The 14,688-nt window shown below is 42.0% G+C and overlaps 1 protein-coding gene across 1 annotated transcript in view; it reads left to right on the plus strand.

Annotated features, from left to right (window-relative positions):
- VPS13C (vacuolar protein sorting 13 homolog C) overlaps nucleotides 1-14,688 on the plus strand; it is a 133,203-nt gene that overhangs the window by 61,245 nt on the left and 57,270 nt on the right. The window contains exons 33-43 of the mRNA XM_084816676.1: nucleotides 527-831; nucleotides 920-1,067; nucleotides 3,367-3,475; nucleotides 4,083-4,201; nucleotides 8,743-8,899; nucleotides 10,134-10,213; nucleotides 10,859-10,918; nucleotides 11,158-11,314; nucleotides 12,386-12,502; nucleotides 12,933-13,036; nucleotides 14,228-14,395. Coding sequence (XP_084672802.1) covers nucleotides 527-831; nucleotides 920-1,067; nucleotides 3,367-3,475; nucleotides 4,083-4,201; nucleotides 8,743-8,899; nucleotides 10,134-10,213; nucleotides 10,859-10,918; nucleotides 11,158-11,314; nucleotides 12,386-12,502; nucleotides 12,933-13,036; nucleotides 14,228-14,395 — 1,524 coding nt within the window. The remainder of the gene's footprint in view (nucleotides 1-526; nucleotides 832-919; nucleotides 1,068-3,366; nucleotides 3,476-4,082; nucleotides 4,202-8,742; nucleotides 8,900-10,133; nucleotides 10,214-10,858; nucleotides 10,919-11,157; nucleotides 11,315-12,385; nucleotides 12,503-12,932; nucleotides 13,037-14,227; nucleotides 14,396-14,688) is intronic.

The following is a 14,688-nucleotide window of genomic DNA, read 5'->3' on the forward strand; positions in this document are numbered from 1 at the left end:
AAACCTGAGAGCAAATGTTTTGATATTCTAAAAGTGTTCATAGCCAGGCCTAGGACCCAGCTATGTATATACAGAAACTTCTTACAGTCATCTCTTTGACTGATAAATGTGTAGATGGATGCACCATTTCCCTTGACTAGTTGCCTCTCCCTGGTAGGAAAGATTTCCAGAGCTGATTTGGATTAATTTGCTGCCTTTACATCCATTGCTGTTCTCTCTTGGCCATGCTCTTTGTTTGTTTCTTACAATCATCACTGATGTTATGCCATCTTTTGTGGCTAATACCAGAACTCCGTGTTCGCTAAAGACTTCTGGGTGTGAGAACCCAGGATCTCTGCTGAACTCATCTGATTGTCTCATATTGCTAAAAGGAGAAAGTTTAAGTAATATTAAATACAATTTCATTCTCTAGCCACCTTAAGCAGCATTTGACGGAAAGGCAGGATACAAATGTAACTAATAAATAATAGGTAACACTGAAGAAGTAATTACGACTCTTTCCCCCTCAACTCTCATTTTATTGCAGAATTTTCTGAATAGCTTCCAAATTGCCAAAGAGGCCTTGAGTGCCGCTACAGTGCAGGCGGCAGAAAAGGCTGCAACGAGCGTGAGAGACCTGGCACAGAGGACCTTCCGTCTTTCCCTGGATATTCACCTTAAGGCTCCCGTTATCCTCATCCCTCAGTCTTCGGTTTCCTTGAACGCAGTAGTAATAGACCTTGGATTAATCAAGATACAAAACAAATTCAGTTTGGTGCTGGCTGAGGACTGTGCACTACCTCCAGTCATGGATCAAATGGATGTACAGTTGACACGGCTTAAGATGTCGAGGTGAATTAGGCTTTTTTGTTTACAGGATGATTGAAATGGTCAGAGTGCTGTTTTGGGCTGTACAGTCATGCTGTTCATTTTTACTTAGGACGATCTTGCAGCCAGGTTTTTCACAGCCTGATATCCAAATTCTCCATCCTCTTAATCTGAACCTGTCTGTGAATCGCAACCTGGCAGGAACATGGTATCACAAAATACCAGTGATGGAAATCAAAGGGCATCTTGATTCAATGAATGTAAGTTAATTTCTGTTTCAAAGGTGCACTTGCACGCTGGTTTCTATGATGGCAGACCTTTTCAGAGAATGTTAGGGCTAAGGCAGGGATGTAAGGAAAGATGCAGAAACATATATACATGCAGCAAGACCTGACATGCAGGATCCCTCAGCTGCTTTTCTTACCCACTCACCTACCACCACCGCATTTAAAAAAGCACTTCTTATCACGTACTATGCTGGGGCTGCTGATTGGGGAATAGAAAAAGAGAATAATCCACATGCATGAAGAAATCTTGGATCGCCGTCTAAACGGCACTTAACCAAACTCTTGTGTGCTTTTTCTCCTCAAGTGTTTGAAAAGGCCCGTAAAGTATGGAGCTGTGTGTCCCTCAATAACAGGATCCTGGATGCCAGTCTGAGAGTAAATGGGACCATGCAGTCCCCTCCATACCCAGATTCCCTCTTCCTGGCCAGAAGAAAAAACCAAGTCTAGAGTGTCTTCCTAGATGAATGGCTGTTAATGAAGTTTACTTTGATTAGTATTATCAGCCTGTAGTTCCAGGATTTAGGAAATCTTTAGCTGCTGGTTATCTATTGCTGATTACTTAAAACGCATGGCACGCCGGAGACAGTTTCAGGTTTTGTACTAACAAGAAGTAGTAAGGGAAAAATCTTCAGATCCATTTTTCATTTTTTATTAAAAATAAAAAGTTCTCAATAAAATGATACCAAAATACAGCATATGTAAAATAAATAATATTTCTTAGTAATAAGAAATGTGTAAGATTTCAAGACATTAATAGTTTAAAAGGAGATGGTATTTCCTAATAATTTCCTACTTTAAAAGATTCCAAGTCTTAACAGTCTAGAAGGAGAGCTTTCATCTTAAATACCACGTGTCTCATCCAGCTCTGAATAGGTTGTTCAACTGACAGATCAACAGGCCTGGTGAACTCCTAGAAGGTAAAGAAGATACACTCACAACATCAGAACATATTTATACACTTTCTACAGTACTACTTCATTCTTAGTTATCTACTGTCCCGTAAATTGGGCTCACAGTATTAACTCCTCAAAAATTCCTATGAGGTTAAAACACAAAAAGTGGCTTAAACATATATCTTTCAGGCTGAATTGTATCTTTGAGAAAACTCCTCACTCAGAATTTCCTACTTAACATTTCTAGACTTCTGTATATCAGATTGTATAATGTTTATACAGTATACAATATTTATTGCTCATTAATTATCAAAAATTAATTGATAAGCAGAAACTCTTAAGTACATTCTTGATGGAGTAATAAAATAATAAAATTTTACATTCCAACACTCCTCTGATAAACTTTTGACACCAAATTAAGTTTTACAGCTCATCATCCCTCAAATAACTCTTTGACCTTGAGTGATGGGCTTTAACTCACCATCCTCCTCAGATATTACCTAGATCATCTTGCATTCGTTTTTGACATCAGTTACCCAGAATTCATTGCAGACCTGCTTGAGTTACTTCTCTTTAATACAGCCATATTTTTTCTTCAAATTGTTAATGATGTATCATTAAACATTTTCAGTTCTTCACTTTGCATTTTATAAGAAGATATGTCATATTGCTTTGAGATAGGGAGGTTAGCAATTTCTCGGTAGCCTTCCCAGCAATTCCCAGCAATGTATCATTTGGTACAGCCCCATGTACCAAATATAGCAGAGCCTCCATGCTATGAGCATGGAGGCTATGAAGACCTGAGCCACTCCCCCCAAAGTGGCCTGTGCATGGTTGTTGAAGTCATCCAGTATCATTGGTCTTGGAGACTCCAACACCACACCTGAGATCACCCCAGCCAGCTCAGGTAGGAAGACTGTTGGGAAGCAGGGGGAACATGGTACACCTACAGAATCACCATTCTGTCCTACTACATCTACAAATATACTCAAGATTTCTGTGGCTTGTAAATGGCTTCCAAAATATAATGCCAAAGGCACCATATGTGCCAAATGTATCTTTTTCTCTTATCCCCAGTAAATATGTGTCTGACTTTGTTATACACTCCATATTTTTAAGTGCAAGGCTTCCCTGGCCTTTTCAGCTACAAGCCATATGCTTTGCTGCTGACAGTTATGTGGTGAATTGGTAAAGCCATTATATGTTTTAAAAGTATGACTGTGGGACAACGTATCAGTAAAGGCAGATGTTACAGGTGAATAACCCCCTTTTGTTGATGTGCTAATATAGGAATGGTCCCTTTCACTGGTGGTTGACCATTTTGATAGAAGCTGTCAAATTTGAAGAGAGATAATCTGATTTTATATGCAACTCTTTAGATTATCCTAAATCAAGAGGACTTGAATGTTCTGCTTAAAGTAGTGACAGAAAACCTTGCTGAAGCAGATGAAAATACAAGTGGCGCAAAGCCAACTATACAAATTGAAGGTAAGAAGTTGATATCTGTCATGTCTTCAAGCTAAAATGTGTGTGTTTTCCCATTCCTTTGTAGACAGAATTTTCCTTTGGGATGTTTCTTCTTGTGAAAAGTGGATTGGACTAATTTTCTTGTTAGGTTTAAGCGTGAGTCTTTTTTATTTATTTAGGCAGCACCAAAGGATATTGTGAAGGTGAAGTAAGGGCTACTTTAGCTGCTGAACAGGAATTTTTGGTTTTCTCTTTCCCTGGGTAACTAAAGTTTGTACCTTAGTTACCTTTATTAGAAACATTTTAATCAAAGTCTATCTGAAAATCAATAGGGAAAGTAGTTGATGTCCCTCTCTTTAAAAAGTAAATAAATCCAAATGGATGACATTGTGTTTTGAATCGTTTTTCTTATGGAATAATAAATACTGACAATTATTTTGCAGGAGGAAATGTTACATCTGAGTAGGCTTTCTCTCAATGCAAAAATACCAAGCATAATACTTTTACCAGTGCAGGCCATCTAATACAACTGATAAAGAATTGCGTTAAAGGAGAATTAAGTGTTTTGCAAAAGAACCCTAAGCATGTTTTTTCCCAAGTGGATCTCTTCTGTCTTTATAATTTGCAGGTGATACAAAAGAAATGGCAGTGCCACTGGGAGTTCAGAAAGGTAACTTACTGGGCACATCAAAAGAAGTCTTAAAGGAAGACATTACCAATATGCTGCTTAACTTTGAAATCAAAAGGGTATGAAATCTTATTTGTCTCTGTAAACCTAAATGTTGATGGTTATTTTATGTATTTCCCCTTCATGGATCACTGCCTTGTTGTGGCGAAGGGGCTTGCGTAACTCAGTGAAGCCATAAGCTATGCCGTGCAGGGCCACCCATGACGGACAGGTCATGGCAGAGAGTTCTGACAAAATGTGGTCCACTGGAGAAGGAAATGGCAACCCACTCCAGTATTCTTGCCAAGAAAGCCCCATGGAACGTATCACAAGGCTACAAGAGATGACGCCGGAAGGTGAGCCCCTCAGGTTGGAAGGTGTCCAATATACTACTGGGGAAGAGCAGAGGGCATTTCCAAGTAGCGCCAGAAAGAGTGAAGCGGCTGGGCCAAACCCGAAAGGACACTCAGCTGTGGATGTGTCTGGTGGTGAAAAGAAAGTCCGATGCTGTAAAGAACAATATTGTTTAGGAACCTGGAGTGTAAGATCAGTGAATCAAGGTAAGCTGGAGGTGGTCAAACATGAGATGGCAAGATTGAACATCAACATCTTGGGAATCAGCGAACTAAAATGGACAAGCATCGGCGAATTTAATTCAGGTGACCATCATATCTACTACTGTGGGCAAGAATCCCTGAGAAGAAATGGAGTAGCACTCATAGTCCACAAAAGGGAGGGAAAGGCAGTACTGGGGTACAGTCTCAAAAACGATAGAATGATCTCAGTAGGAATCCAAGGCAAACCATTCAACATCACAGTAATTCAAGTCTATGCCCCAACCACTGAGGCCGGAGAAGCTGAGGTTGATCGGTTCTATGAAGACCTACAACACCTTCTAGAACTAACACCAAAAAAAGATGTCCTCTTCATCATAGGGGATTGGAATGCTAAAGTAGGAAGTCAAGAAATCACTGGGATAACAGGCAAGCATGGCCTTGGTGTACAAAATGAAGCAGGACAAAGGCTAATAGAGTTTTGCCAAGAGAACACGCTGGTCGTAGCAAACACTCTTTTCCAACAGCACAAGAGGCGACTCTATACATGGACATCACCAGATGGTCAATATCGAAATCAGATTGATTATGTCCTTTGCAGCCAAAGGTGGAGAAGCTCCATACAGACAGTAAAAACAAGACCTGGAGCTGACTGTGGCTCAGATCATGAGCTGCTTCTTGCAAAATTTCAGCTGAAATTGAAGAACGTCGGGAAAACCACTAAACCATTCAGGTATAACCTAAATCATATCCCTGATGAATATACAGTGGAGGTGAGGAATAGATTTCAGGGATTAGACCGGATAGACAGAGTGCCTGAGGAACTATGGACAGAGGTCCATAACATTGTTCAGGAGGTAGCAACTCAATCCATCCCAAAGAAAAAGAAATGCAAGAAAGCAAAGTGGCTGTCTGATGAGGCTTTACAAGTAGCTGAGGAAAGAAGGGAAGCGAAAAGCAAGGGAGAAAGGGGAAGATATATCCAACTGAATGCAGAGTTCCAGAGAACAGCAAGGAGAGACAAGAAGGCCTTCTTAAATGAACAATGCAAAGAAATCGAGGAAAACAACAGAATGGGAAAGACTAGAGATCTCTTCAAGAAAATTGGAGATCTCAAGGGAACGTTTTGTGCAAAGACGGGCATGATAAAGGACAAAGAAGGCAGGGGCCTAACAGAAGCAGATGAGATTAAGAAGAGGTGGCAAGAATACACAGAAGAACTATACAGGAAAGATCTGAATGTCCCTGATAGCCATGATAGTGCGCTCACTGAACTTGAGCCGGACATCCTAGAGAGTGAAGTCAAGTGGGCCTTAGGAAGCATTAGTAACAACAAAGCTAGCAGAGATGACAGTATTCCAGCCGAGCTATTTAAAATCCTAAAAGATGATGCTGTTAAAGTGCTGCATTCAATATGCCAACAAATCTGGAACACTCAACAGTGGCCACAAGACTGGAAAAGGTCAGTTTACATTCCAATTCCAAAGAAGGGTAACGCCAAAGAGTGTTCAAACTACCGCACAATTGCGCTCATTTCACATGCCAGCAAGGTGATGCACAAAATCCTACAAGCTAGGCTTCAGCAGTATGCGAACCGAGAACTACCGGAAGTACAAGCTGGGTTTCGAAGAGGCAGAGGAACTAGAGATCAAATCGCCAACATTCGCTGGATCATGGAGAAAGCAAGAGAATTCCAGAAAAACATCTATTTCTGCTTCATTGACTACGCTAAAGCCTTTGATTGTGTGGATCACAGCAAACTGTGGCAAATTCTGAAAGAGATGGGAGTAGCAGACCACCTTACCTGTCTCCTGAGAAACCTGTATGAGGGACAAGAAGCAACAGTAAGAACCAGACATGGAACAACTGATTGGTTCAAAATTGGGAAAGGAGTACGACAAGGCTGTATATTGTCACCCTACTTATTTAATTTATATGCAGAGTACATCATGAGAAACGCCAGGTTGGATGAATCACAGGTTGGAATTAAGATTGCCAGGAGAATTATCAACAACCTCAGATACACAGATGATACCACCCTAATGGCAGAAAGTGAAGAGGATCTCAAGAGCCTCTTGTTGAGGGTGAAAGAGGAGAGTGCAAAAGCTGGTTTGAAACTCAACATTAAAAAAACGAAGATCATGGCATGTGGCCCCATCACTTCCTGGCATATAGAAGGGGAAGAAATGGAAGCAGTGACAGATTTTATTTTCTTGGGCTCCAAGATCACCGCAGACGGTGACTGTAGCCATGAAATTAAAAGACGCTTGCTCCTGGGGAGGAAAGCTATGGCAAACCTAGACAGCATAGTAAGAAGCAGAGACATCACCTTGCTGACAAAGATTCATATAATCAAAGCTATGGTTTTCCCAGTAGCAACGTATGGCTGTGAGACCTGGACTCTAAGGAAGGCTGAGTGCCGAAGAGTTGATGCCTTCGAACTGTGGTGCTGGAGAAGACTCTTACGAGTCCCCTGGACTGCAAGGAGGTCCAATCAGTCAATCCTAAAGGAAATCAACCCTGATTGCTCATTGGAAGGACAGATACTGAAGCTGAAGCTGAAATATTTTGGCCACCTAATGCAAAGAGAAAACTCCCTGGAAAAGACCCTGATGCTGGGAAAGACTGAAGGCAAAAGGAGAAAGGGACGGCAGAGGATGAGATGGCTAGATAGCATCACCAATGCAATGAAGATGAACTTGAGCACACTCGGGCAGAGAGAGGAGGACAGGAAAGCCTGGCGTGCTATGGTCCATGGGGTCACGAAGAGTCAGACACGACTTAACGACTGAACAACAACAACAATTTTATGTATTTGTGTTAGATTTTAATCCTTCTCATCAGGTTAAAAAAACAACCTCCAAGAGAGGCCCTCCTAGCCATGTAAAATACACAGTTTTGGAGAGATGATAACACACTTTTAGAGCAATATATAGGTTTAGACTAAGGCCTGGGTCAGATGTAATAGGAAACCATCATTTCCCACTGCATGAATGAACCGTGGTGAGCTTTGGGCTCTTGTGCTCTGCCCTCCCCTCTGCCCTCCTTTTTTTCACCTGCAAGGTGGAATGCTTTCACTTTTGCTTTTAAGCAAACCACAGTTCCCAACGATGTCTGAACTCAGGAAACGTTTGGTTTGTGAAACAGCGGTTGGTGAGAGCAAGAGAGGATCAAACATGTTTTCAGATTCTGGCTTGTTCTCAAACCATAGTTTGAACAAACCGAGGTTTCTCTGAGCACAGACATCAATGGGAACTGCATTTTGTTTAATGGAGAACATAGGAAGCTGCCTTATACTGAGACCATTGATCCATCTAGCTGAGGACTGACTGTGCTGCCTGGGAGTAATTTTCCAGGCTTTCACTCAGGGGTCTTTCCCAGCCCTGCCTGGAGATGCCAGTGATTAAACATAGATGTGTTCTAATACAAAGTTTATCCGCATAATAACTTCCTCCCAAAAGGAGGTGACTATTGGGCAGTTCCAAAACATATGGTCAAAAGAAGCACTAGCTGTTTTACACCTCCAACAATTTGCTGAGTTAGACAAACTTTTATTAGAGAGACATTGTGGTATCCACTAGACCTGAAACAAGAGCTTTTGCAAATAAGGCGTAACCTAAGATCCAGAGAAATATAATTTGCTACTTGGAGATGGCTTGGCAAAATGGAATATCATGGAAAATATAGAGATGAGGAAGTCTGAACCACATACGACTGATCTGTTGAATCTTTATGACTAATAATTAGGGATGAGAGAAACGGGGATGCTTGAGCTCACTGACTTTCTCTGAACTTTACTTCAAAGCTGGGTTCGGCTTGTTCCCTTTCTTGTTTGCAACCTGTTTTATCAGTTTGCTTGAATAGGAAAAGCATTTAGAGAAAGCTGTGCATTTTCAAGTACACACTTTGCAAACAGAAATGCAATTTTTGGAGGACATGTGCTCCCATTTGTGTTTGTGTTTGGGAGTGCGAATGGGGCATTCTTGAGTGATTTCTGAACTGAAACAAAATTCTTATGCATCCTAATTATAATGCAGTTTTAAAAATATATCCTTTTTTCTCTTTAGGTTGTAGTAACGTTAATGAAACAGGTTGAGAAACAAAGCTTCCCCTTGCATATGTTAACAGTGCTGCAGCTTGGAACAGAAAGCAGAATTAAAACTCACGATATGACAGCTAAAGCATATCTTAAAAAAATTGAAATGAAGTGTCTTGAATTCACTGGTAAGTCATGCTCAATATAGCATTTGGCTAAACAAGATGATGCAGATGATGCAGACAAGTTCTTTATATGACAGTATTAACCTACACATTCAGTTTTCTGACATGTCCAATTTCTGTGTTGTAACATTTGATTCTGTATCCATCATATTATTTGCAGTGGTGTTTGAGTGTGTTAACTGTAAAGGTAGTTTGCCAGGACCTCTCTCAGTCATCAGTGTGCCATAAGCTTCATCCATCTTTTCAGCTGTTGTAATAGTATGGTTTTTCTCTTTGTTTGAAGAAAATACATTTGGGAAAACTTGTGACGAAAAGCGAAAATGGGTCTATAAAGCAGCTCTTTCTTATACTCTAAGCCTGTGATCCTTGGGTACAGTTCATGGGTGTGCTTCCCACAGGAACTGGCCAGTGTGCCATGCTCACAGACCTAGTACCCTCCAGATGTTTTGGACTACAACTCCAGCATTCCTGACCATTGGCCATGCTAGCTGGCGCTGGTGGAATCTGAAGCATCTGGAGGGCACCAGCTTGGGGAAGGCTGTCTTAGAGCTTTCACACTTTAAACTGATGGTGTTCAGGCTTTCCTAGTAGGGCTATCCTTCCTTCCCAGATGCAGTAGTTCCTCACTAATTAAGCTCACTAATTTATAGACTTGGGAACATAGGAAGCTGTCTTATACTGAATCAGGTCGTTGGTTCATGTAGCACAGTGTTGTTTATGGACTGGCAGTGGATCTGCAGGGTTTCAAACTGGAACCTTTCCTCACCCTATCTGGATTCCAGATAAATTCTGAGACCTTTTGCACACACAGCATTTGCACTTTAAATGCAAATGATATGGGGCATGTGTGTGCATGCTCAAGCACATGCACTCACATACACATGTTTCCAAAACAGAGCACTGGTTATAACAGAGAATAAAAAACAGGGCCAAGAAATGAGCTACTATAACAACTAGATATTTGTTGCTGAAAGAATGATTTTTGAGACGTACATCTTTAATGCCAGGAACAATCACTTTTATCCTTTCTTATAGAAGGGTAGCTTATCTAACTTGTTAGGTCTGTTTGCCTATCCTGTAAGCATGTTTTGAGTTTCTTAAGTTCTACAAACCATCACTTCAAGAAGCATTACATCACTGAAGAATTACAATGTTTGCTGCATTAATGCTTGCAAAATGAATATAGTGATGTAAATGGCTCAGAACTCTGTAAATATGAATTGTATTTTATCCACAGATTCCAAAGGAGATCCACTGAATATTATTAGTTCTTCAGATGAATCTGGCGAGCATCTTTTAAAGATGGAATTTATAAAGGTTACTTTTTTCTCTGTATATATTGTCTACGCTAACTCACTGTGGGATTGTGTAAGTCAAGTGTCGTAAATCAGCTGCTCTTGGTAATAAGACTGAGGTCTCTGAAAGAAACTTACGTATTAATTTGGGTGATACGCATTTCTGTGTTTGGCTGGCCAGCGTTGGGCCTGGTCTGATTCAGCAATGTGTGTATGTGGAGAATGGGAGGGGCAAGGAGAAAACATACGAACATAAGAAGAATCATGCTGGATTAGACCAAGGGTCCATCTCATCCAGCCTTCTGTTCACACAGTGGCCAGCCAGCTGTCTGTGGGAAACTAAAAGACTATCTTTAGTTTTTGCAATCAAGTGAACAGGCAAAGATTTGATTTTTTTTTCTGAAGATGATTCACTGCTTTCATCCTGGATACACACAAAAAGCTAAATTTCTGTATCCGTTCTTGCCCCCTGGCCTTAGCAGTTAAATGGTACATAGCTCAGCCATCTGTATGGCATTTCTATGGAGGGGATGGTTTGATACGCTGTCTGTTATGTGCCTACAGCTACCTATAAAATTAGGCACAGAGCACTTTCTGCTTGAACATATCCATTGCTTGACATTGCTTGAGCACATGCAGTCATCTGAAACCTTGATTCTTTGCTTAGGCTGATGAAGATGGACCACATTTTGAAAAGATTTACAGAAGTACGAAGCAAGCATTAAATGTAAGTATGAAAATGTCTTGCCGCGTTAGCTGTCACAGGAGCATGGTGCATTTTTGTAACCAGTATTAATCAAAGGCACTTGGATCAAGCCTTAAGTAGATTTATATGTGTATGTTTTTTGTGAGACGGAAGCAAAGAAAGTTCAATTTATCCTACCTAAGTTAACGGCCAGTTTCTTATAAGAGAAGATCTAAAAACATGCTCTCAAATGAGACACTGACATATTTTCTCTTTCTTAGGTATCCTTTTCTTCATTAGACCTATTGCTACACACAGAAGCCTTGCTTTCCATCATGAACTTTTTCACGTATGCCTCAAGTGGTCTTACGACTGCTGATAAGGAACCTGGTGTAAAACTGCTAACAGAGGAGCCCAAAACTGCTCTTGCAAAACCAGGTATGATGGTGTAGGTCCTACCTCTGTATGCTTTTTGATAATGAAGGGCAGCGGAGATGCATTAATGTATACTTTGCTGATTGCTTCACATGACTTAGCAGTGGAAGTAATACAGGAAGGGGACAAGATGCATAAAGAATGGTGCCGACACAACGTTGTAAGATGATGAAAATCACAAAGGCTGAATCTACACATAGCAGTTATACCATTGTCATACCATTATCATAACTTTTGGTGCCCACTGGTGTCATGTGTACCAATAGTTATGATAACGGTATGATAACGGCATAACTGCTGTGTGTAGGGTCAGCCAAAGAGTTGGGAAGAGGTGAGGGATTTGTGCGGGAGAAGCAGCAGATAGAATGGTGGTGCTTACCATTTACACACCTGCCACTTTTCCTCTTCAATCACTCCCTCTCACTACTTTATGTCCAGCTGAGGATTTTGGGACTGTATTGTTAAGGATTAAAGGAATATTCAGAGACTAGGCTAAAAGTACTGAGGCCTGTGCATGGCAGGGGGGAGGGGGAGCTCACAGGTCCGACACTGATTATCAGCTTAGGAACATCGGAAGCTGCCTTACACGGAGTCAGACCCTGGGTCCATCTAGCCCAGTATTGTCTACACTGACTGGCAGCAAGGGCTCTCCAGAGTTTCAGGCAGGATTCTTTCTCAGCCCTACCTGGAGATGCCGGTAAGGATTGAACCTGTGACCTACAGGCAAAACATGTGCTCTACTTCTGAGCTATGGCCCCTCCCCGAAGGGCTTATTCATAGGCGTAGCTTAACAAAGTATAGTTCATGAAGTTCCTTACATCTGAATGGGCCCTGGGTGGTGGCTGTGCCAGGACTATTGGTTAGCCCAGCTGGTGCGAAGGAATGCTCTCCACCTTGCGACAGACGTTTAGAGGAATGCAACACAAGATCCATGGCTTGGAAGGGGAAACAAATGCTGGCTTTGAGTCATTCCCATATAAAACTGTGGGGCAAGTGTGTGCATTTTTTGCAAAGTGAGTGTAACTAATGCTCTCTTAGAGTTTGCATTCTTACTGCTGTCTTTCTGTTCCACAGTTCCTGCTGCTGCAGCCCAGGACAACGTGTTTGACTTGAAGCTCACTGCCAAACTGAATGCCTTCAACATATTGGTTTGTGATCAGAAGGGTAACATCGCTGATATCCGAGTACAAGGTAAATGGATTTCTGTCATTTGAAATGGTATAAGTAATATAAATAACGTTTATTAGTTTTTTTGTGAAGTGTAACCCACTTTGAGCAATTGGACAGGTGGGATCAAAATACCTCCTGAAATAGGGGCCAATTAATGGTTAACCTAATAGGTTAGTGCAGAGCGGCTTACACAGGGCTCCTCACAGTGGCCCTTATTCAGCTGCTGAACAGATCCACAGCACCGTAGCTTTGTGACTGCTATAGGATGAAATGCTCCTAGTCCACTCACTAGGCCAAATAGCCACAGCCTGAAGTAGCAAGAGAGGACTGCTAACTATGGAAGAGCTAGGCATGCTTTAGGAAAACCTATTGTATCCTGCTGTTTATCAAACTACTGCTTTGTACTGAAATGCTGAATTTTTCCCCTTTGCTTTCCCCCTATCCTGGTCAGGTATGGAGACATCTGTTTTTACAAAGGCAAAGCAGACAGAGGTTTTTGCCAGGCTTCGGGACGTCATAGTAACAAACGTTGATCCAAAGACAGTTCATAAAAAGGTGACTATAAGAAATGGGATTGCGAACTGTAGCTTGTGAGCCCTGTGTGCCTCATGGACAGGTTCAAGAAAGCCAATAGAAGCCGAATTAAAAGCAGCCGCAGCTCCTGATGAACGTGAACAGGAAGCCAGAGTCCGGCTGAACATCAGGAAAAACGTCCTGACTGTTAGAGCAATACAACAATGGAGCCCATTACCTGGGGAGGTGGTGGGCTCTCCCACACTGGAGGCATTCAAGACGAGGCTGGACAGCCATCTGTCAGGGATGCTCTGACTTGGATTCCTGCATTGAGCAGGGGGCTGGACTCGATGGCCTTGTAGGCCCCCTCCCACCCTACTATTCTATGATTCTATGTATATGAAGTAAGGGGCTCAGCCTAGCATGCTTCCCCATGCTTTGCCCTGCCTTCTGCTTGCCAGGAGGGAGAAGCTGCACTGGGGAACGGGTTGGGAGTGTTCACAAGACACCAGCGGTGGCTTGCTTTCATTCAGAAATTCACTCACGTGCTGTATGATTAGTACAGTGGTCATGATTGTATCTGTTGTGAATGTGCTTTGAGTGTAGCAGTTGCAGAAAAGAGAGAAAGACAGGAGCTTGGCTTGACTGTGTTTGACCAGGATGTAGGTTCTGTTTATGGATAAGGCACTTCTTTTACTTGTTGAGGGACTCGCTCATAACATCCTTTGAAGCTCCTCCTATTTCTAAGCTATCTGTTATGAGCTGATGGAATAATTTCTGAATGAGCTGAAAATGAATATTGTGCAAGATGTGAAAGGTGTACCCCAGAGCTGAAGGGCAGCCGGCTCTGGCATCTGCTGTTGGCCAGGGCATCTGGGCCCCCTGGGAGGCTGCACCCCTGGCCCCCCAGGAAGAGCACCCTGGCAAGGGGGAGAGCCCCTCCTGCGCCCAGGGAAGGAGTCATTGCAGGGGCTCGCTTTGCCCCTCTCTGCGAAAAAGAAAATACTTGTAACTAAGAACGGGTGCCTGAGTTTGCTTTCTTCCACCTCCCTACCAACCCCTTTCCCTTTTGTGTCATTTCTTATTGTAAACCTGAGGGCAGGGATTGATGTATAACTGATCTTTGTAAGCCACACTGGGAGTCTTCTTTGGCCGAAGGGCAGAATAAAATAGTTTATAATATGAGAAGAGAAGTGTACAAGGACATCATTATGATGAATGTGATCTTTGCAGAGTGTCTCGATAGTGGGGGATGAGGTCTTCCGGTTTGCAATGTCGCTTTATCCAGACGCTACAGAGGGAGGAGCTTATACGGATATGTCCAAGGTAGATGGTAAAATGTCCCTGAAGGTGGGCTGCATTCAAATCGTTTATCTGCATACATTCTTCATGTCACTACTGGTAAGCGATAGTATTAATCTCATTAATCTCTCACTTCGGTTGCATTTTATTTGTATTTTTTTAACTGTTCCCAAATGGAGGGATGCTTTTTCAGATCAAGCCTGAGAAACGCAAGTCCAAAGCCCCTTTGGTTATGCAGAACTTGTACCATTCTTTTGCATCCCTGCCTGAGCAAAGTTCCAAGTCCTGCTTCTTCCCTTTTGTGGTGGTGGTGATGATGTCATACACCTGGCAAAAGCTGGAGTTTGAATTTGGACTTGAAGTTTAGATTTCAGGCACATGAATCTTTGACC

Source organism: Heloderma suspectum, chromosome 11, assembly GCF_057233095.1.
Source record: "Heloderma suspectum isolate Gila_16-S chromosome 11, 16-S_ref, whole genome shotgun sequence".
NCBI lineage: Eukaryota > Metazoa > Chordata > Lepidosauria > Squamata > Helodermatidae > Heloderma > Heloderma suspectum.